The sequence below is a fragment of the Anomaloglossus baeobatrachus genome, chromosome 5, assembly GCF_048569485.1.
Source record: "Anomaloglossus baeobatrachus isolate aAnoBae1 chromosome 5, aAnoBae1.hap1, whole genome shotgun sequence".
Taxonomy (NCBI): Eukaryota; Metazoa; Chordata; class Amphibia; order Anura; family Aromobatidae; genus Anomaloglossus; species Anomaloglossus baeobatrachus.
In genome coordinates, this window is record NC_134357.1 from 235,469,155 (window position 1) to 235,493,249 (window position 24,095).

Below are 24,095 nucleotides of genomic sequence, written 5' to 3' on the forward strand. Positions count from 1 at the left end.
GGAGGTGTGTGTGTGAGTGTGTGTGTGTATATTATATATATATACACACATCTGTAGAGATACATGCCAAGGACATACAGGTAGGTTGTTTAGATTGTGAGCCCCAATGGGGCATTGCTACTGGTGTCTGTCAGGCATTAGATAGCTCTGGGTTTGGGAAGGGGCCATGTTCCTTGGCAGGGTTGGTTGCTATAGTAACTAGCACTAGCGACCCCCGCCCAGTAGACAAGGCACTCTCCATAGCAGTGTACATTCACATATGATTTAATAACACTTCTCCCCATTTTCTTCTATGATAACGAAGAGTCCGCACACACTGTAACTCGTCGGGCCAATTCCGGAGGACAGTTGAGGATTTCTCCATACAGCCGTGCTCCCGCATGGCATTCATAGCTTGGGAAATAAATCCTGTGAAACGCAAAACCCCCCCAGAAGGGCGCCGGAACGCATAGTGGTCATTACCGTGGAACGCAGACCGGAAATGAAACACCGGCAGACCGGAAGTTGTCTTCCTCCTCTCCAGGACGTGCTCATGTCACAGATGGGTGATAAAGAAAGGGAGCTATAACCCTTGAGGATTACTCCAGGGGACTCTGGTACTGGTCTTTCTCTCTTACATGTGTTGCTATGATAAAGAGTATGGGAAGTGCATTTCATCTCATTATTCTGTAGTCATGAACATTGCACACCAGAACCTGTTCTATTCTTCACACTCACATTGATTAAATGCTTGTCTTTATTTTACAGGAAGGCAGTGCATTACTTCCACCTGTCAATGTGAGACCCCTTTATTCAGTGTTCGTATGGATCACATGACTTTCACTGGGAAGATGGAGGACAGAATTTATATGATGGAAAGGATCTTTAACATCACCCTAGAGATAATCTGTTTGCTGACTGGAGAGGTGGGTGACTACTAGGTTTCTGGCCCCTTCCTAGGAAAGGAAGAGGAATAATTACTGATGAGTAATGACTAATTGTTCAACGGTATTATATAAGGGGTTCCGTGCTATGGTGAAGAGACCCCCTCCTCAGAGTAATGACTGATTACTATTCCGTACCAGATTATGTGCTATGGTGAAGAGACCCCCTCCTCAGAGTAATGACTGATTACTATTCCGTACCAGATTATGTGCTATGGTGAAGAGACCCCCTCCTCAGAGTAATGACTGATTACTATTCCGTACCAGATTATGTGCTATGGTGAAGAGACCCCCTCCTCAGAGTAATGACTGATTACTATTCCGTACCAGATTATGTGCTATGATGAAGAGACCCCCTCCTCAGAGTAATGACTGATTACTATTCCGTACCAGATTATGTGCTATGGTGAAGAAACCCCCTCCTCAGAGTAATGACTGATTACTATTCCGTACCAGATTATGTGCTATGGTGAAGAGACCCCCTCCTCAGAGTAATGACTGATTACTATTCCGTACCAGATTATGTGCTATGGTGAAGAGACCCCCTCCTCAGAGTAATGACTGATTACTATTCCGTACCAGATTATGTGCTATGATGAAGAAACCCCCTCCTCAGAGTAATGACTAATTACTATTCCGTACCAGATTATGTGCTATGGTGAAGAAACCCCCTCCTCAGAGTAATGACTAATTACTATTCCGTACCAGATTATGTGCTATGGTGAAGAAACCCCCTCCTCAGAGTAATGACTGATTACTATTTCGTAACAGATTATGTGCTATGGTGAAGAACCCCCCTCCTCAGAGTAATGACTGATTACTATTCCGTACCAGATTATGTGTTATGGTGAAGAGACCCCCTCCTCAGAGTAATGACTGATTACTATTCCGTACCAGATTATGTGCTATGATGAAGAAACCCCCTCCTCAGAGTAATGACTAATTACTATTCCGTACCAGATTATGTGCTATGGTGAAGAAACCCCCTCCTCAGAGTAATGACTAATTACTATTCCGTACCAGATTATGTGCTATGGTGAAGAAACCCCCTCCTCAGAGTAATGACTGATTACTATTTTGTAACAGATTATGTGCTATGGTGAAGAACCCCCCTCCTCAGAGTAATGACTGATTACTATTCCGTACCAGATTATGTGTTATGGTGAAGAGACCCCCTCCTCAGAGTAATGACTGATTACTATTCCGTACCAGATTATGTGTTATGGTGAAGAGACCCCCTCCTCAGAGTAATGACTGATTACTATTCCGTACCAGATTATGTGTTATGGTGAAGAGACCCCCTCCTCAGAGTAATGACTGATTACTATTCCGTACCAGATTATGTGCTATGGTGAAGAGACCCCCTCCTCAGAGTAATGACTGATTACTATTCCGTACCAGATTATGTGCTATGATGAAGAAACCCCCTCCTCAGAGTAATGACTAATTACTATTCCGTACCAGATTATGTGCTATGGTGAAGAAACCCCCTCCTCAGAGTAATGACTAATTACTATTCCGTACCAGATTATGTGCTATGGTGAAGAAACCCCCTCCTCAGAGTAATGACTGATTACTATTCCGTACCAGATTATGTGCTATGGTGAAGAAACCCCCTCCTCAGAGTAATGACTAATTACTATTCCGTACCAGATTATGTGCTATGGTGAAGAAACCCCCTCCTCAGAGTAATGACTGATTACTATTTCGTAACAGATTATGTGCTATGGTGAAGAAACCCCCTCCTCAGAGTAATGACTGATTACTATTCCGTAACAGATTATGTGCTATGATGAAGAAACCCCCTCCTCAGAGTAATGACTGATTACTATTCCGTACCAGATTATGTGCTATGGTGAAGAAACCCCCTCCTCAGAGTAATGACTAATTACTATTCCGTACCAGATTATGTGCTATGATGAAGAGACCCCCTCCTCAGAGTAATGACTGATTACTATTCCGTAACAGATTATGTGCTATGATGAAGAGACCCCCTCCTTAAAGTAATGACTAATTACTATTCCGTAACAGGTTATATGCTATGGTGAAGAAACCCCCTCCTCAGAGTAATGACTGATTACTATTCCGTAACAGATTATGTGCTATGATGAAGAGACCCCCTCCCCACAGTAATGACTAATTATTCTACTATAGGTTATGTGCTATGGTGAAGAGACCCCCTCCTCAGAGTAACGACTAATTACTATTATATGTAACGGGTTATCCGCTATGGTGAAAAGATCCCCTCCTCGGAGTAATGACTAATTGTTCTGTTATGTAACAGGTTCTGTGCTATGGTGAAGAAACCCCCTCCTCAGAGTAATGACTAATTGTTCTGTTATGTAACAGGTTCTGTGCTATGGTGAAGAAACCCCCTCCTCAGAGTAATGACTGATTACTATTATGTAACAGGTTCTGTGCTATGGTGAAGAAACCCCCTCCTCAGAGTAATGACTAATTGTTCTGTTATGTAACAGGTTCTGTGCTATGGTGAAGAAACCCCCTCCTCAGAGTAATGACTAATTACTATTATGTAACAGGTTCTGTGCTATGGTGAAAAGACCCCCTCCTCAGAGTAATGACTAATTACTATTATGTAACGGATTATGTGCTATGGTGAAGAGAGTAGTGACTAATTGTTCTATTACTGTCACAGGTGACAGACAGTCCTGTGGTGTCCGGCTATAGAAGGTCGCAGCATTTGGCTGGGAAAACTGCTCCCTGACCTATTATTCCTGTTTGGTGTATATGGTATCTTATGTATGTCCTCTGCTTGGTGTTCATCCCTTTAGCATCCTGCCTAGTTCCTCACCCTTTCAGCTTTTTCCATCAGCACTTCCCTTTGTGCCCTTAAATTCCCTCATTTCCTTCTGGTCTGTGCTGGTGATAGCTCTACCTACAGATCCTGAGTGCAAGCAGTTGGCTTGCAATCATCTAGAGTAACTTTGTTGCATTTTGCAGTCCCTTTCCCTGTATCTTCTTGGAGATAAGTTGTTTGTTATTTTCCCTTGTTTGTTTTCTCTGTGTCCTTTAGCTCCTAGTGGAATTGACACTGAGCTCATCCCATTCACTCCCTACCTAGGACCCAGATCAGGGTCAGCCTAGGGCCAGGTATCCTGTTCGGTGTATAGGTGCGGAACCTATCTAGGGCAGTGAGAGAAGCCAGGGCCCAGCGATAGGCCTGGTCAGGGGTCACCAGCTCCCCCTTCCCTAGACACAGAGTCTCCCGTCCCTCTCGACGTTTTCTGGGTACATTCCCTTAGATAGGATGACATTTTCACCAGCCGCATAAAAAAAACAAAAAAAACTGACAAGCGGGGTTTTTTTTAGGGGGGTTGTTGTGGGGTTTTTTTTCTTTGTTTTTCCATGGATCCTGTCATTGTTCCGGCTGAGCGGCTTCAGGGTCTGTCCCTGGAGGTAACAGATCTTAGGATAGCTGTTCAGCAGCAGCGGTCACAGACTCACTATTTTGGAGATTCTGGGATTGGCAGACCCACCCAAAGCCCAAGATTGCTCTCCCAGACAAGTTTACAGGGGAAACAGACAAACTCTTGGTGTTCAAGGACGCTGGTTGATTGTACTTTAGGCTTCGGCCTTACTCCCCTGTGATGTCTCTGATAAGGAGCAGTGAGTGGGGATTGTGATCCCTCTGTTACAGGGGGATCCGCAATACTATATTTTCTCTTTGCCACATGGCTCTGGTTGCCTCCATTTTTGAGTCTTTAGGCCTCATCTATGATGATCATGAGTGAGTCTCTTTGCCGGAGCCTAGACTGCGTCACGCCAGCAGGGAAATCAGTCGGTGAAGACTTATTGCTCTGAATTTTGTAGATTGGCAATCGACACCAAGTGGAATGACCCGGCTCTTAAGCCAGCTTTACACGTTGCAATTTCGCATACAATTTCGTATGCGATTTGCAATGCCCCCATCGTATGTGTTGCACGTTCAATTTGTTGAATGTGCCGCACATACGAGTAACCCCCGTCACACGTACTTACCCGTCCATACGACCTCGTTGTGGGCGGCGAACGTCCACTTCCTGGAGTGGGAGGGACGTTCGGCGTCACAGCGACGTCACACGGCAGCCGACAATTGAAGCGGAGGGGCGGAGCTAAGCGGGACGTAAACATCCCGCCCACCTCCTTCTTTCCGCATTGTGGGCCAGGAGCCGCAGGACGCTGGTAAGATCTGTTAATCGTTCCCGGGGTGTCACACACTGCGATTTGTGCTACCTCGGGTACGATGAACAATCTAACGTGCAATTCTAGAGACAGGTACAATGTGTATGCGATGAACGTTTTAACGTTCAATCGCAATCGCACGTACCTGTCACACACTACAATGTACCTTACGATGCTGGATGTGCGTCACTTACGACGTGACCCCGCCGACACATTGTAAGATACATTGCAGCGTGTAAAGCGGGCTTTAGAAGCCAGTTTTGCCAAGGAATTTCAGAGAGTTTGAAGGATACCTTGGTGATTTATGAAACATCTCAGACCATGTTAGGCCGCCATGGCCTGGGCTATACATGTGGATAGATGCCTCCGAGATAGAATAGTTAGACCACTTTCCCTGGAGATCCTACCAGCACAGGAGGAGCCACTACTTCACGTTTCCACTGACATCCGCCATAAAAAAGCGCTTTGGGTTTTTTTTTGTTCTTTTTTTTGTGGTAAAAAAGGTCATTTAATTGGAACCTGCCCCTCGATTGCTAAGTAAAAAAAAACATCTGGGGCTTGACTGACCCTTGGTGGTGTGATGGTGGGCATTCAGGGTGTGTGTTTGTCTTCTACATGTAAGTCTCGGTTTGTCTTGACAGTAGATGTGGCGCTAGAGAGCATTACTGAGAAAATTTCTGTGTTTTTGGACAGTGGAGCAGGAGTCAGCATGGTGGATGCTCTGTTTGTAAAAACTCATAGGCTTAGGCTAAGTTCACACATCCTGTGTTTTGCATCAGTCACAATCCGTAGCCTTGAGGAATTACGGACTTCTGCAAAATATTTTGCAGGAATCCTGTATTTCCCCATAGACTTCTATTAGTGACGGATTGCGACTGATGACCCTGCGTTGCATCCGCTGCGTCGCGGTCCGTCGTTTTTGACTGACCGCCGAGCGGGGAGCAACGCAGAATGTAACGTTTTTCGGGCCGTCAAAATTAACGCGCCGCGCAGGAATCCGTCGCCATCCGTCAAGCTTGTAATGCATGTCTATGGTGCTGGATTCCGTCGTAATCCGTCTTACAACGGAATCCAGCGCAGGATTCCGTCATGCTCTACTGAGCATGCCCAGCATGCTTGGCACGCCCACTGGGCTGTCCCAAACACAGACGGATCATGACTGATCCGTCAAAAAACGGACGCACAGCGGATGTAACGGACGCAACTGATCCGTTTTTTCACAGGATTCCTGTGAAAGGAATCCTGTGAAAAACACATCAGTTGCATCAGTTGACATCTTGAAAATGACTGATCCGTTGCTGACGGACCTGACGGATTGAAAACACAGGATGTGTGAACTTAGCCTTAGTGTAAGTTCACATTTCCGCTAAAATCTATCAGTCACAATCCGCTGCTCTTGTAAACAGCGGAATCCGTTTAGCGGATTCCGCCGCTCCCATAGACTTGTATGAGCAGCGGATTGTGACTGATGATGCTGCGTTGCACCCTCCGCCCGACTGATTAGTCGTGGAACGACTGACCGCCGGGCGGGAGGAACGCAGCATGTAACGTTTTTTGAGCAGCGAGATCCGTCGGATTTCGCTGCGCATGCTCTCTGGCTCCCTGCACACGTCACCAGCTTTGGTTGGTTACCCGATATTTACCCTGGTTACGGTGCAAGGAGCCAGCGCTAAGCGGTGTAGGCCCGTAACCAAGGTAAATATCGGGTAACCAAGGTAAACATCGGGTGCTTTGCTGTTACCCGATATTTAGGCTGGTTACGTGTGCAGGGAGGCCGACACTTCCCCGCTCGGCCCCGCCCCCTCCCGCACTCCGCACATGTATGTACACACACACACACACACCTGTCCCCAGCCATGCAGACAAGCACTGCCACTGACACCCTCGTCTGGCCCCGCCCCCTGCTCGGCCCCGCCCCCTCCCGCACTCCGCACATGTATGTACACACACACACACACACACCTGTCCCCAGCCATGCAGACAAGCACTGACACCCTCGTCTGGCCCCGCCCCCTGCTCGGCTCCGCCCCCTCCCGCACTTTGCATGTGCACACACACACATACATACATACATACATACATACATACATGCACATACACACACTCACTCACTCACAGATACACTCACCTGTCCCCAGCCATGCAGACCGCAGCACTTCTACTGACATCCTCAGCGCCTGGCCCCGCCCCCCGCTCGGCTCCGCCCCCTCCCGCACTTTGCATGTGCACACACATACATACATACATACATACATGCACATACACACACTCACTCACTCACAGATACACTCACCTGTCCCCAGCCATGCAGACCGCAGCACTTCCACTGACATCCTCAGCGCCTGGCCCCGCCCCCCGCTCGGCTCTGCCCCCGAACTCCGCCCCCCGCACACAACGGAATCCGACAAAGAATTCTGTTCTTTGTCATCCGTTGTACAGCGTTGAACAGCGCATCAGTCACATGCGTCAAGCGACGCATGTGACTGATACAAATCAACGGAAATGTGAACTTAGCCTTACCTGCAGTATGTTGGCAGGCTAATCCCATTTACATCTATGCCATTTACTCAATGCTGCTTACCCAGGAATGCCTGAGACAGATTGTACATGTTACAAGACTGAGTGTAAGACCCTTGCATTGTGAAGTAATTTCCTGTTATGTTCTGGAGGCCCTTCCTCTTCTATTGTATTGGGTCTACCTTGGTTGGTGAAACATTATCCTGTAGTGGATTGGAAATCTAGGAAAATTGTGGAGTGCGAAAATGACTGTCTTGATAATTGCCTGAACACTTCTCTCTCTGCGGTCACTACCGAGACCTTACCGGCATTTTTGTCGGGTTTTGAGGATGTATTTTCAGAGAGGGGGGGTGTCAGAATTTGCCTCCCCATCGTGTATACGACTGCCCCATTAATCTGTTTCTGGAGCAAAACTAACCAAATCCAGACTATATAAACTTTCTGGTCCAGAAAGACAAGCCATGAAAGATTATATTGCTGATAGTTTGGAGAAGGGAACATATTAGACCCACCCCTTCACCCGTGGTGGCAGGGTTCTTCTTCGTTAAGAAGAAAGACGGAGGTCTCCGCCCTTGTTAGGTTTTTTGGGAGTTGAATCAGATTACCAACCAAGACCCTTATCCTCTCCCTCTGATTCCAGATTTATTCAACCAGATTGTAGGAGATAAGTGGTTCTCAAAGTTGGACTTAGGGTACCGTCTCACTAAACGACGTACCAGCGATTCCAACCACGATATGACCTGGTCAGGATCGCTGGTGCGTCGCTATGTGGTCGGTGGTGAGCTGCCATCAGGCAGATCTTACCAGTGACCAGCCCCCAGCGACGCGTGGAAGCGATGCTGCGCTTGGTAACTAAGGTAAATATCGGGTAACTAAGCAAAATGCTTTGCTTGGTTACCCAATATTTACCTTGGTTACCAGCGCACACCGCTTAGCGCTGGCTCCCTGCACTCGTAGCCAGGGTACACATCAGGTTAATAAAGAAAAGCGCTTCGCTTATTTACCCGATGTGTACTCTGCCTACGTGTGCAGGGAGCCGGCACTGGCAGCCTGAGAGTGGTGTACGCTAGTAACCAAGGTAAATATCGGGTAAATAGTGACTCAGCAGCGATCTCGCTATGTGAGAAGTACCCCTTAAGTGGATCTTACAATCTGGATAGAATCATAGAAATGGATAAATGGAAAATGGCTTTCAATACACCTGAGGGGCATTGTAAAAGTCTGGTCATGCCCTTTGCTCTCACTATAATACCCCTGCTATTTTCCAACACTTTGTGAATGATATTTTTCACCATTTGGTGGGCAGGTTTGTGATGGTTTATGTGGATGATATTTTGATCTACTGACCCGATATGGAGACACATTAGGTACATGTAAAACATGTATTACAGGTTTTAAGAGATAACAAACTGTATGCCAAACTGGAGAAGTGTGTTTTCACAGTACAAGAGGTGTAATTTTAGGGGTACCTGTAGTCTGCTTCGGGTTTTCGGATGGATCCAGAGAAGGTCTGTGTGGTAATTGACTGGGATAGTGCAGAAAACCTGAAAGAATTGTAGCGCTTTTTAGGATTTACCAACTTTTAGAGGAAAAAATTTTCGGTAATTTTGAAACCTCTCAAACCTCTCCTTTTTTGTCAGTACATGACAAAAAAAGGGTTGGATTTTTCTGAATGGTTGCACTCTGCCCAGCATGCTTTTTTTCTTTAAAGAGATGTTTTTCCAATGCACCTATACTGATTCAGCCTGATGTTTCACAGACTTTTATCGTAGAGGTTTATGCATCTGAGGTGGGAGTTTAGGCTGTGTTGTCACAAGGTCCGTCTCCTGTTAAATGGCGTCCATGTGCTTTCTTTTCCAAGAAATTATCTTTGACCAAGAGAAACTATGATGTTGGCAATAGATAACTATTGGTAATTAAGTTAGCTTTCCAGGAATGGCGCCATTGACTGGAAGGGGCAATTCATCCCATTACTGTAATCATAGACCATAAAAACCTGCATCTCGAGTCTTCCTAATGTTTCAATCATAGGCAGGCTAGATGATCTTTGTTTTTCACCAGGTTTAATTTTACTGTCACTAAAGGTGGTGTCACACACAGTGACAACGACAACGACGTCACTGCTACGTCACCATTTTCTGTGACGTTGCAGCGACGTCGCTGTCGCTGTGTGTGACATCCAGCAACGAGCTGGCCCCTGCTGTGAGGTCGCCGCTCGTTGCTGAATGTCCAGCTTCATTTTTTGGTCGTCGCTCTCCCGCTGTGACGCACAGATCGCTGTGTGTGACAGCGAGAGAGCGACGAAATGAAGCAAGCATGGAGCAGGAGCCGGCATCTGGCAGCTGCGGTAAGCTGTAACCAAGGTAAACATCGGGTAACCAAGGTGGTTACCCGATATTTACCTTCGTTACCAGCCTCCGCCGCTCTCACGCTGCCTGTGCTGCCGGCTCCGGCTCTCTGCACATGTAGCTGCAGTACACATCGTGTAATTAACCTGATGTGTACTGTAGCTAGGAAAGCAAGGAGCCAGCGCTAAGCAGTGTGCGCGGCTCCCTGCTCTCTGCACATGTAGCTGCAGTACACATCGTGTAATTAACCCGATGTGTACTGTAGCTAGGAGAGCAGAGAGCCAGCGCTAAGCAGTGTGCGCGGCTCCCTGCCCTCTGCACATGTTGCAGCAGAGCGACGTGTGTCGTTATGATCGCTGCTTCGGCTGCTGTGTTTGACAGCTAAGCAGCGATCATAACAGCGACTTACAAGGTCGCTGCTACGTCACAGAAAATGGTGACGTAACAGCGACATCGTTGTCGCTGTTGCTGTCGTTTAGTGTGACCCCAGCTTTACAGTCCAGGGAACATCAAAGCAGATACATTGTCCCAGGGCTTCCCTGGTGGTAGTAATCATGTGAACCCTGTACCCATTTTGCAGAAGAAGGTGGTCGTCTTGGCCTTATTTACAGACCTAGAAGAGGAGGTGTTGGAGGCTCAGGGGGACGCCCCTGCTTCTTGCCCTTCAGGGAGGTTATTTGTGCCACCTAATTTACACCTCAAATTAATTGGGGAATATCACAATACTGTACGTACGGGTCATCCAGGTAGAAAAACAACATCGGACCTCCTTTCTCATCATTTATGGTGATCGAGGTTGCATGATTATGTGGTTGACTGTGTGTCTGCTTGCAATATTTGCACATGCTCCAAGGTATCGGATACTCATCCAATGGGATCTCTCCTGCCATTGGCTATTACAAATAGACCATAGACGCATTTATCCATGGATTTCATTACTGACCTAACTCTTGTCTTCGGGAAAGACTGGTTTTAGTAGTTGTGGTAAGATGGTACATTTCATCCCGTTACCAGCACTTCCCAATGCCAAGACTGTGGCTCAGGTGTTCATCAGTGAGCTTGTGAAGCTTAACGGGAACCCTTCCGATGTGGTTGCAGATCGGGAAACCCAGTTTGTTTCCATATTTTGGAAAGCATTTTGTGCGCAACTGGGGATGCAGTTGTCTTTCTCTTCTGCCTTCCATCCTCAGTGAAATGGTCAGACCAAATCAAATAAATCAAAATTTGGAAACTTACCTTAGGTGCTTTGTGTCCGAGAACCATGAGGATTGGGTATGTTACCATTGGCCAAAGTTGCTTTGAACAATTGTCACCATGGGTCTACTAGCAAGTCATCATTCTTTGATGCATACGGTTTTCATCTACAATTTGGTACCTTTACTGGTAGATGGTCCTCGTAGTCACTGAGGAGGAGTGTTTTGCCTTATCGCTCTCTTCTATGTGGCAAGGGGTTCAAAGTAAATTGAAACTGAGCGCAGACAGATCCAAACATATAGCTGACAAAAACACTTGCAAGGTCCAGAGCTAAGTGTGAATGACTGTGTGGCTGTCTACCAGGAATATTAAGTTGAAGATTGCTTCCTGGAAGCTAGGGCCTAGGTTTATTGGTCCCTATAAATCAACCACCGTCATTAACGCAGTAGCATTTCGTCTGGAGTTTCCTCTGGCTCCTTGGATCCACAATGTGTTCCACAGGTCACTGCTCAAAACATATGTGGTACCCTTGGAGCCGTCCCCCTTGCCATCAACCCCAATCATGGTTAATGGCAATTTATAACTTCAAATAGCAAAGATTGTTGACTCTCATTTTTTACGCCTTTCCCTTCAATATTTGGTGCAGTTGGAGGGGATATGGCCCAGAAGAGAAGAGCAGATGCGGGATCCAGCATTGCATGTGAACGCCACAAAATTGGTTTGTTTATTTCATGCTTCCCAGCCAGATAAAGATGGTCCTGAGTGTCCAGAGATCACTCATAGAAGGGGGGTACTGTCATGGATGTGTCACGCTTGACAGAGAGTCATGTGGTGTCCGGCTGTAGAAGGTCGCAGCATTTGGCTACACATGCTGCTCCCTGACTTACCCTTTTCCCCGCTTGGGGTTTATCCCTTACTCTTTAGCACCCTGCGGATTTCTTCATCTTTCAGCTGTTAATCAGCAGCACTTCCCTTGTCTTTTCCCCTTGTTTTTTGCTTGTGATAGACTTAGACACCTACGCAGGCCCTGAATGTGTCCATCTGATGAAACTTTATCGATCGTTCCTGCATCTCTTCCTGAGTCTTCCTGGAGATAAGTTGTTTATGTTGTTCCTGTCTGTGCTCCGTGTGTCTTTTTCAGAGCTTAGTTGAGTTAACCAAGCGCTCATCCCATCCATTTTGTACCTAGGGCTCAGTTCTAGGGCGACGCAGGGTCAGGTGTCCTGCTTAGCTCATAGGTGCGGAACCTATTTAAGGTGGTCATGGGAGCTATAGGGCCAGTGGAAGGTTTGGTCAGGGGCCACCATCTCCCTCTTCCCTAGACACTTGGTTTCCCTTCTCTGTTGCCATATGAAGGGTATTTCCCCATACCTAACTTGACTCATGGCCTGAGACTAGGGTCAGTTGAAGTTTGAAATGTGCAATACATTTTCAGAGAATTCCTTTAAATGTGTTGTTTTACACCAGCTTAGATGAATTTAACAGCGATCTAAGAGCGATTAGGACTGCAAACCTTGCCATAAGAACAAGTTCACTGGTGGATTCACTGTTACTTCATTATGTAGTGTCTTATGTTTTGTAATTTCCACAGATTGTAGAAGCCAAATAATTCAAAAGGTATAATGAAACACAATTGTAAAAATTGCATACATTAAACCAAAGAAAAGTGTACCCTAGAGGTGTCCATATCCTTTTACTATGCGTCTAGCTTTGCCATTAAGAATGTGACAGCTGCTGATGGTGCAAGTTTAACTTCTGCAGAGTATGCCGGCTCGCGTTAGGTACCTTGCGTATACACGGCACAGGGCAGGAAGGGGTTAAAGGAGATTTGTGTTCAGAAAATGACTTACAGTTTAACTCCTTAGTGTGTATATGTCCGTTATGAGCACTTGTTAATTAGTGATTTGTTATGTATATGTCATCTTTATTGCTTATGCCCTGGCTCTGTAGCCGTAGTAGTAGCAGGAGGCTGGTGAGAATACTGACTGCAACAGTTTAATCTCTGAGGTTCTGTGCGTAATGTCACAGCAGCATTAGGGCATTTAAAGGGAACCTGTCATCAGAAATTTAGCTATAAACCTAAAAGTTTCCCCCTCTGCAGCTCCTGGGCTGCATTCTAGGAAGCTTCCTATAGTTTTTGTGGCCCCTTTTTATTCCAAAATAATTACTTTATAAACTTGTACCTTTTCGTATGCAAATTTCTTAAATCTTCCATGGGGGCGGGCTGCCTGATGTACGTTGCTGTCCTCCTGCCGATTTACGCCGCCCCCCGAACGCTGAATTTCAAACCTCAGGACGCCGCCCCTTCGCGCCCGTGGTCCCGCGCATGCGCTGTGCTACTGTAGCGGTGCCGTGCACTGCGTGCACGTGTGACCGCTGGTGACGCTTTTGCGCGGGCACCGACTGCTCCGTCCGCTCCTCCCATCTATTTCCTGCTGCTGAGCAGGATGGGAAGGAGGTGACGTCCGGTCATCTGGCCAGCGAGCGTTTGCGCAGAACGCTGGAGGAACAGGGGAAAGTGCGGTCACGAGGTTATGGGCGGCACTTGCTGATGACACTCACAGCGCCGCCCATAACCTCGTGCCCGCGCAAAGTGTCACTAGCGGTCACACGTGCACACGGGCGCCCAGGGGCGGCGTCCTGAGGTTTGAAATTCAGCGTTCGGGGGCGGCGTAAATCGGCAGGAGGACAGCAACGTACATCAGGCAGCCCGCCCCCATGGAAGATTTAACAAATTTGCATACGAAAAGGTACAAGTTTGTAAAGTATTTATTTTGGAATAAAAGGGGCCACAAAAACTATAGGAAGCTTCCTAGAATGCAGCCCAGGAGCTGCAGAGGGGGGAACTTTTAGCTTTATAGCTAAATTTCTGATGACAGGTTCCCTTTAACAGAGGGAGAGTCAGCCCATTGCCCGAACCCCATTACAAATGTGCAATTAGCCAATGGATTGTTTCCATGTCTGTAATATACACATGCCAGAGTCAGAATCTAATATCAGTATAATACTGAAAGGCTGGAATAATGCACTTGCCATGCTGGTGATTGTGGACCCACTGCGTTTAAGGTCCGGGCTCACCCTGGAGGGGCAGGACTAAGCGACTACCTTGCCTTCACTAGAGCGTCTGGTGGTGAAGTTAGACTTGTTATGGTACATGTAGTTAAAAAAAAAAAGTTGAATATTTTTATTTTCCTTATCACTATGCATACAAAAGGAATTCTTGTCATTTAACACTTTCTTTTGAGGCCTAGAATCCTACTTTTTGTTCTTTACAGAAGATTTTTCTGTGGTCTCATTATCCTCAGAAACCGAAATAGAACACAAGGTAACATCTTTATATTTAGTTGATAAGAAAATAGTTTCACCATTTTTGGCTTCACTTTTTCAGTCACTTGAAGTTTAATAATATCACAAATGTCTCTTTTATGTAAGCTGGGTACATTTTTTCTGTAGGAGTAGTATTACTTGTTTGTATTCAGAAGTTTACAAGTGGATTCTCCAGTAGATGCGATTTGCATCCTTTCCATCACATGACAATTAAATGCTCATCTCTTCTTGTCAATGTTATGTTGAGACAACATTAAGAGAAGTGAATGAGAATGTAGTTGGCATGTGAAATCGCTTGCAGTCACATGACCGTCCCTTCGCACTGGTAATACAGGGGATCATGACAGTTTGAACAATACACACTGTCACAATTTGGAAGTCTGCAGTCACACAGACAAACAGAAAGTTGTCTAGAGTATGGAAAACCCTGTTTATCATACTATATTACTGTTAGGCGACATGCGCACGCTGCGTTTTTTTCTGCACACAACTGCAACCAAAACTGCACCTTGTCACAGAGAGCCTGGAAATGTAAAAAAAAAAATCCTTGTAATGATGGTGCGTTTTTGCCGTATTTTTGTTAATCATGTAGAATCTAGAATTAGAAAGAACATATAGAATAGAAAGAAATAACAGAAAAGCTTGATAGAGGGATAGCCAGCTTGGACAGCTGTTTGGTTTTTTTTTGGGGGGGGGGGTAAAAAAAATGACGTGGCATGTCCCCCCCCCCCCCCCATTTTTCATATCCAGCACAGGAAGAGCAGCAGCTGCAGGATACAACCCTCAGCTGTCTACTGTACCTTGGCTGGTTATGAAAAATAGAAGGGATCCCATGCTTTTTTAAAAATGATTTGGTTTATTTTTTTTAAAATGACATGGCGTCCCCCCCATTTTTCTAAATCCAGCCAAGGTACAGCAGACAACAGGGGGCTGATATTATTACGGTGGGAAGGGCCATCGTTATTTGGCCCTTTCCAGCATAACAATAGCAGCCCACACCTGCCCCAGAAGTGACGCATTAAAAGATGCACCAATTCTGGCACTGGGCCTGGCTCTTCCCGTTGTTCTGGTGTGGTGGCAATCGGTGTAATAAGGAGTTAGTAACAGCCCACAGCTGTTACTTAGCCCTACCATAGTGTCTTTGAAGCTTCCCCCATCACTAATCTGTAAGTGAAAGTAAATAAAACACAAACACCCAAAAAATCCTTTATTTGAAATAAAAGACAAAAAAGCCACACTCTTTCACCACTTCATTTATTTATTTTGTTTATTTACTTTCACTTATAAATTAGTGATGAGGGGGTGCCTCATAGACTCCCGCCATGACTAATCTAGGACTTAGTGACTGCTTTGGGTTGCTCATTACCCCAATTGCCACCACACCAGGGCATTTGGGAAGAGCTGGCTAAAGTGCCGGGACTGTCACATCTAATGGATGTGGCAATTCCAGCCAGCTGCTGGCTGATATTTTTAGGCTGGGGAGAGCCCCAGTCTGAGAATACAAGCCCCCAGCTGTGGGGCTTTATCTTGGCCAGGTATCAAAATTGGTGGGGACAGCACGCTGTTTTTTTTAAAAATTATTTATTTAATTCACTGTATGCTATTGACCCACCCACCGGCATCTGTGATTGGTTGCAGTCAGACAGCTGTCATTCAGCGTGGGGGCGCGTCTGACTGCAACCAATCACAGCCGCCGGTGAGTATGGGATGCAGTGATTATGTATGAGCCTAATAAGTGTCCGGCTTGGGAAGAACAAAGAGCTGCCGCAGGAGCAGTGTGACAGCCGCCAGGTGATCAGTGAATATGAAGCTCTGAGAGAGAGACACCGACACCCCAAAATCACTCCAGCATTGATTTTGTCATTCGTGAGCTGCGTTTTTGTTGACAAAACTGCAGGTAAAACACATGCAAAACGTAAACAATTTGTAACCATGCGTTTTGCCATCCGTTTTTCAACCCCTCATTGATTTCAATGAGTGAGAAAAGTTGATGAACATGCTGTTTCTTTTTTGTCACAACATTTTGTCAAAAAAACTGCTGACAAACAGCACACAGCAAATCTGACTTCTGATAGACTTTGCTGGAAAGTCAAAAGTGAGAAAGTTCTGACAACAAAACTGCACCAAAAAAAGCAACACAAACACAGCGTGTGCACATAGCCATATGCTTATAATGCTAAGTGTTAATGCGTACACCCCAACAGACTTGATAGAAAACTGTTCAGGAATGGTTTCAGAATCAACATTTTCTATAAAATACCATACTGCAACATTGATTGCCAACAAGATTTCTTGTTTTTCCCAGTTTTCCTAACAGATTCTTTTAAGACCATGTTGCAAAAATGAGAACACCCCAATGAACACCTTGGGAACAAAACTTAAGTTTAGACTAGGTGAGGAGTATAAAGAAACCATGGTACCTACAGTGAGCCATGGTGGTGGCAGTGTCGTTATGTGGGGTTTCATAAGTGCAGCTGGTGTCGAGGAGCTACATTTCATTGATGCCATCATGAATTCATAGATGTCCTGCTCTATATTGAAAGAGAAGATGCTGCCATCACTCTGTGCCCCTTCTGAATGTGCAGTTTTCCAATATGGTGATCCAACACATATCTAAGGCCAGCGCTGTATTTCTAAAAAAAAAAAGGACAGCATGAAAGGGATTCAGTGGCTAAAAATGTCTCCTGATGTGAACCCAACCGGCCACCTGTAGGGAATTCTGAAGAGACGAGTTGTCATCACGCCATCCAGCATCCAGGCTCTAGAGCAGTGTTTCTCAACTCCAGTCCTCAAGACCCACCAACAGGTCATGTTTTAAGGTTTTCCTCAATATTAAACAGGGAATAATTCCATCACCTGTGCAACATTAAGGAAATCCTGAAAATCTGATTGAGGAAAACCTGAAAACATGACCTGTTGGTGGGTCTTGAGGACTGGAGTTGAGAAACACTGCTCTAGAGGTTATTTTTGAAGAATAGAAACAGAGAGATTATGCAATGTGGCCACCTTGTTCATTCCATGTCTAGAAGGCTTGGTACTGGAGGTCATACAAAATACTAGCTGTAGTCGTTTTTGATGTGGGGTGTATTCAGTTCTGCATCAACTAGTAAAAATGAGCATTCTGAAAGTAATTTAGCTTTACTTTTATGTTATGGGTAAAAAATGTTCTATGAAACTCAGTCTTGTCAAAAGTTTGCACATTCAGTGAGATATTGATCACAATGTTACTTTTCAAATGGGGTGTGCTTATTTATGCTGAACACTGTCTATTGTTCATATTGTTCTGCTTATAACTTTTCTTTTATAGTGTTGCTTTTGATTAATAGGATTGTACCGTTGTGAACAAGTGTGGTAAATATGTGACACCTAGCAGCTGCTCCCGTTTGACCCAAGGGTGCAGCAGGATCCAGCAGTCCATTATGGTGTTTGATAACGGGAACACAGAAAAAGAGATCCTGGCACTCACCCACAAGATCATTGAGCTGCTGAGTAGTGAGGTGAGCGCTGCCGGGAATACTGGTGATACACAGTAACACTACTGAAAGTATCGGAATCATGACTGTGTTATTGTGTGTCAGGTTGCGGTAAGGTGTGAGGACGTCACCGTCTATTTCTCCATGGAGGAGTGGGAGTATTTAGAAGGACACATAGATCTGTACAAGGACTTCATGATGGAGTATCACCAGCTTCACATATCACCAGGTAAGAGGAGAACAATCCTTTAACATTGCATATACAGTACATGTTTGTGATGGACTTTGATGAGCCAGTTGGGAACCGGTTTCTTAATTATGAGCAGTTACTCAAATTCAATAAAAATAATTTTGCGGCTTCTAGCTTAGCCCTTACTCATACGTTCAGCATTGTCTTCTTAATTCTTTAGATGCAGTCAGTACATATGCAATGTGTTTACTACCTGTGTATGGCTATCATCCCAGCACTGTATATCCATCACCTCCAGTGCAGCAGAATGTTGGTGTTATTATTATTCCATTGGTCTCCTCTCCACTGCACAGCTGACGACCATTAGGCCATTTGGGGACAAGCCATCAAAACCACCTTACCTGGGATAGGAAGCTTTTGAAAGGAGTGCTAGTTGAGTGACTTTCTTCAGGTGATAGGAAAGTGCAAGCATAGTGTTGAGATAGGAGAATCTATTCTTTCCACTTTAGTGCATAATGTTGAGCTGGGAGAAAGCACTCTGGATTTTTTTTTTTGAAATCATATTAGCCTATTATTTAGGCTGGCAATTATCTCGGACATCCCAGGTGGGCTAGCGGCCACCCAGTGTCGACCAATCGTTTCCTCGTCTGCTACACAATTTTCGATACTGCGAGTTGTGTAGCAGCAGGATGTACCTCTTTTCCTACTACTCCCAAGATGCCCAATTTCGGGCTCAAGCATATATCAACATTGAGTACTCTGTCTATCGAGTTGCCTACCTTTTCCCAGAGATCAGTTATTGAATTGATGATGCCCTACAACTTTGTAATTCACTTTTTTTCTCTATCTCATTCCGTTTTCGAGATATAAATGCTAACTCTGTTGTTTTCCACCAGGTGGCCCTATAGGTGGTTTCATTGCGTAGCACATAGCTACTTCACTACACCTAGACACCACTTCTATGCCTATAGCTGCCGCCGTTCTCAGTTAATGGCGGTGGACACACTGTATAGTCAGCCGGGTTAGTGGAGAAATTTATGCCCAAGTATTTAAATTCCTGAACCACTGGAATATTAAAGAAAGCAGAGGAGGCCCGAGCAACATCATGACTCAGAGGCATCATTGCAGATTTTCCCCAATATATCCTTAGACCTGAATAGACCCCAAACTCCTCAATTATATTTTGGGCACATAGTAGTGAATTCTCAGCCTTAACAAGAAGTAACAATACGTTATTTGCATAAAGCGCTATTCTTTCTTCTTCTCTTCCGTATTGAAACTCCTCTAGACCTGGATGGGCTCTCGCTATACAGGCCAGTGGATCAATAACTATCGCAAATATTAGAGGAGACAGCAGGCAGCGCTGTCTGGCTCCCCTAAACAACTCCAATCTATCAGACAGAACATCATTTGCTCTCACTCTTGCCATGGCAGCTCTGTACAACAACTGAACCCAAGCTATGAATTTTGGCCCAAATCCCTTCTTTTGCAATACTGCCCATATATATCCCCACTCCACTGAATCAAAACAGTACTCTGGAGTTTAGATGATCCTTGACAAGCTATAGAGGCCTCTGTGTCCACCAACATGCTACATACACTTGATTAGTATTCATTGTTGACCTTTTTTTTAATTTTGTTTTTAAATTAAGGTATTTATGAAGCCGAAAGTAAAGAAAAATTGTCCTTACCAAGAAGCACAAACCTCATAACCACAGATGTTAACGAATCCACACAATATCCATCTGAACCAATACATTTTTTGGATGGTGGTGAAAATCTATCAAACAATGACGTTTATATACAATATCCTACTATTCACATTAAGGAGGAATCTGCTTCAGGTGAAGATGGAGATGACACCGACACTTATGCAGACAATATTCAGCTTTATCCGTCACTTGATATTAAGGAAGAATCGGTCTCTTATGAAGAAGAAAATATCACGGATACTGAGACCTTTATAGAGCAAACTCATTACTCCTCCACTGACCAAGCACCCGACATTATAGATATCACATCTGAATACCAAAATTATTACACTAGCAATGTTAATCTTCATAAAAGTGACGCTGTTCAAGAAGAGCTACCTTCTATTATTTGTTCTGAATGTGGAGAATGTTTTTCCTCCGACTCAATGCTTATTCTTCATCAAAGAGTTCACGGTGGGAGAAAGATTCATTCTTGTCCGGAATGTGGGATGTGTTTTAGCAACAGCACATACCTTAGCAGTCACCTAAAAAGCCACACCATAGAGAAGCCGTTTGCTTGTTCTGAGTGTGGGAAACGCTTTGCTAACCATGAAGATTGTTTGAAGCATGAAAACGCTCACACAGTCAGGAGACCTTATATCTGCAACGTCTGTGGAAAGTATTTCTCAAACAACTCTAACCGTGTTAGACACCAGAAAATACATACAGATGAAAAGCCATTTTCCTGCAATGAGTGTGGAAAGAGTTTTAGACGAAAGACGCATCTCACCATACATAGTAGGGTTCACACGGGAGAGAAGCCATTTAATTGCCCGGAATGTGGGAAGTGTTTTAGCTGTAGCGCTCATCTTACTGCACATCGCCGCATTCATAGAAGAGAAGCTGTATTCTTAGTATGAAACTGATACTTTATTAATTTTACAGTTGTCAACAAAACTTGAGAAATTTGGAAGATAGGCATGTCCATCATGGGTACTTAAATCCAAGGGTTGTACAATATCCCAAGCCGGTCGTCGTCGTGACAAGTATTTTAGCTGTAAACAGCGGACAGCCTAAACATAAAATAATTGCAAATCTGTTCCATGAGATTATGGTTTTGAACATTTGGCTACAAGACCCTGACTTAGTGGTAACTTTACTCTTTTCTTGCAGATGGAGCAAGTTTAGCTTTTGCAAGATATTACTAAATACTGGGCAGCTCACAGGTACAAACACTGAGCAGCGGGAGCACAACACGTAGCCTCCATCCTATGATGTGGATGGTTTAAAATCTGGAGTTAAATAGAACACAAGCCGAATCATTAAATTAATGTTACCAAAATTCTGGTGTAAATTGCTTTGAAAAGTCGCAACATTTTTGTGACTTCTGGTGTTTTCATGTCTTTCTCCCAGATTTGCAAAAAATGGGCATAGTTGGGGCATGACGCCACAGCTCTTCTAATTCTTGACAAGCCATGGACTGGAGTAAGATTTCTGCTGTGGCGTAAGTCATGGGAAAAAACAAGTACACCCTCTTTCACTTCTATCATTTTATGTATCAGGAGATTCTAAAACTAATCTAAATTTTAAAAAGTTTTAAAACGAGGTAATTATGACATCAGATGAACTGTCACTTTATGTATTTAACAAAACTAGTCCAAAATGGAGAAACAGTGTGTGGAAAGCGAAGTATACCATCAATACTTCTATAGGAATTAAGAGGGTAATTAGCAGCCAGGTCTGGAGCATTCAGGCATGTAATAGCACAATTCCAAGGAGAAAGACATCAGCAGTGATTTTAGAGAAGCCATTATTGCTGCCCTTCAGACCATCATTCTACAGTGAAAAAGAATGTCCTCAAGCAGAGATGAGCGAACCCGAGGTTCAGTGTTAGAGCCAAACAGATTATACAAAAAAAATAAAAAATACAACGGAGTTCGGTTTCGGAGTTTGGCTGCTCTACGTATGCAAACCACTTGCATAAGCACCGCTGTGCTCGGGTACGCTCGGTCCTCAGCCAAATGTGAGCCGCTTGCAGTGTTTGACTCGTACTGGGGGTAACAACAGCATGATGTGGTGTGCACCAAACAAAAAAAATGGAAGAACGCTGCCCACCCTCTCCCGGAAGTGATCTGTTTATGGCTGGCCGCATATGGGCAAAGACCTGAACTGCCCAATTACTGACTTCCATTGAGGTTCAGGTCAAGTTCAGGTCCCAAACCGAACTGTATCTAAAGTCCGGTTGAACCTGCCAAACGAACTTCCATGGGTCCGCTTATCTCTAATCACAAGTGCAAAATATTCAAGTTAGTTAATCTTCCCAGGAGTATAAGGGGTACTTCTCACATAGCGAGATCGCTGCTGAGTCACAGGTTTTGTGACGCACCAGTGACCCAATCAGCGATCTCGCTGTGTGTGACACAAAGCAGCGACCTGGCCCCTGCTGTGAAATCGCTGAGTGTTACACACAATGCTGGTTCATATTTTGCTCGTTGCTCTCCCGCTGTGAAGCGCACATCGCTGTGTTTGACAGCGAGAGAGCAACGATCTAAATGTGCAGGGAGCCGGCTTCTGGAAGCTGCGGACGCTGGTAACCAAGGTACACATCGGGTAACTAAGCGAAGCGCTTTGCTTGGTTACCCGATATTTACCTTGGTTACTAGCATATGCTGTTGCCAGTGCCGGCTCCCTGCACACGTAGCCAGAGTACACATCGGGTAACTAAGCGAAGCGCTTTGCTTTGTAACCCGATGTGTACCCTGGCTACAAGTGCAGGGAGCCAGCACTAAGCGGTGTGCGCTGGTAACCAGGGTAAATATCGGGTAACCAAGCAAAGCATTTTGCTTAGTTACCCGATATTTACCTTGGTTACCAAGCGCAGCATCGTTTCCACGAGTCGCTGCGGGCTGGTGGCTGGTCGCTGGTGAGATCTGCGTGATTGACAGCCCACCAGCGACCATGTAGCGACGCACCAGCGATCCTGACCAGGTCATATTGTGGTCGGAATTGCTGGTACGTCGTTTAGTGAGATGGTACACTAAAGCCCGCTACACACGCTTCAATATATCTCACAATCTGTCGTTGGGGTCAAGTTGTAAGTGACACACATCCGGCATCGTTTGTGAGGTATCTGCGTGTGACAGCTACGTGCGATCAGGATTGAACGCAAAACCGTTGATCGCAAACACATCGTATCTTTCTCTAGAATTGAACGTTTTGTTGCACGAACCTAGTCAATTGTAACGTGTGACATCCCTCGTACGATTTTGGTGTCTGAGGCTATGTGCGCAGGTGTGCGCTCTGCACCGCAGCTTAAAAAAGGTCCGCTTCAGAGCGCAGCTGAAAAGCTGCGTTCTGAAGCGCCTCACAATGTCTGTCATTCACTAATCTCTGTCAGTCCGTCACTATCTCTGTCCCTCTCTCTCTGTCCATGTCAGTCTATCCCCCTCTCTCATATACTCACCGTTCCCCGATCCCCGGCGCTGCACGGCATTCACACTGCTCCGGCGGCTTTTACTGTTTTGAAAAAGCCGGCCGCCCATTAAACAATCTCGTATTCCCTGCTTTCCCCGCCCACTGGCGCCTATGATTGGTTACAGTGAGACACGCCCTCATGCTGAGTGACAGGTGTCACACTGCACCCAATCACAGCAGCCGGTGGGCGTGTCTATACTGTGTAGTGAAATAAATAATTAAATAATTAAAAAAACCGGCGTGCGGTTCCCCCCAATTTTAAAACCAGCCAGATAAAGCCATACGGCTGAAGGCTGGTATTCTCAGGATGGGGAGCTCCACGTTATGGGGAGCCCCCCAGCCTAACAATATCAGCCAACAGCCGCCCAGAATTGCCGCATACATTAGATGCGACAGTTCTGGGACTGTACCCGGCTCTTCCCGATTTGCCCTGGTGCGTTGGCAAATCGGGGTAATAAGGAGTTATTGGCAGCCCATAGCTGCCAATAAGTCCTAGATTAATCATGTCAGGCGTCTATGAGACACCTTCCATGATTAATCTGTAAATAAACAGTAAATAAACACACACACCTGAAAAAAATCCTTTATTAGAAATAAAAAACACAAACATATACCCTGGTTAACCACTTTAATCAGCCCCAAAAAGCCCTCCATGTCCGGCGTAATCCAGGATGCTCCAGCGCTGCTGCATGTAGGTGACCGGAGCTGCAGCAGACACAGCCGCTCCGGTCACCTCCACGCAGCTAATGAAGACAGCAGTGCGATCAGCTGAGCTG

General features: G+C 45.3%; 1 protein-coding gene across 3 annotated transcripts; it reads left to right on the plus strand.

The window, feature by feature from the left end:
- Window positions 1–488: 488 nt before the first annotated feature.
- LOC142311099 (oocyte zinc finger protein XlCOF8.4-like) lies at window positions 489–22,317 on the plus strand. Of its 3 annotated transcripts, XM_075349201.1 has the most exons (6): window positions 870–905; window positions 12,756–12,781; window positions 14,440–14,489; window positions 17,818–17,988; window positions 18,070–18,193; window positions 19,807–22,317. In XM_075349201.1, exons 4-6 carry the CDS (start codon window positions 17,911–17,913, stop codon window positions 20,763–20,765), a joined length of 1,161 nt encoding a protein of 386 aa, XP_075205316.1. In that variant the 5' UTR covers window positions 870–905; window positions 12,756–12,781; window positions 14,440–14,489; window positions 17,818–17,910; the 3' UTR covers window positions 20,766–22,317. The 3 variants fall into 3 exon arrangements, with proteins under 3 accessions (XP_075205315.1, XP_075205317.1, XP_075205316.1); XM_075349200.1 differs by lacking the exons at window positions 12,756–12,781; window positions 14,440–14,489 and adding an exon at window positions 489–596 and having other exon boundaries at window positions 748–905; XM_075349202.1 differs by lacking the exon at window positions 12,756–12,781 and having other exon boundaries at window positions 831–905.
- The last annotated feature ends 1,778 nt before the right edge of the window (window positions 22,318–24,095 follow it).

What these genes read in the sequence shown, in the direction of transcription:
- LOC142311099 (XM_075349200.1), top strand. Translation starts at nt 804, where the DNA reads ATGGATCACATGACTTTCACTGGGAAGATGGAGGACAGAATTTATATG. An exon ending in TTGAGCTGCTGAGTAGTGAG is followed by an intron (nt 17,989 to 18,069) that starts GTGAGCGCTGCC and finishes ATTGTGTGTCAG; the next exon opens with GTTGCGGTAAGGTGTGAGGA. An exon ending in CCAGCTTCACATATCACCAG is followed by an intron (nt 18,194 to 19,806) that starts GTAAGAGGAGAA and finishes TTTTAAATTAAG; the next exon opens with GTATTTATGAAGCCGAAAGT.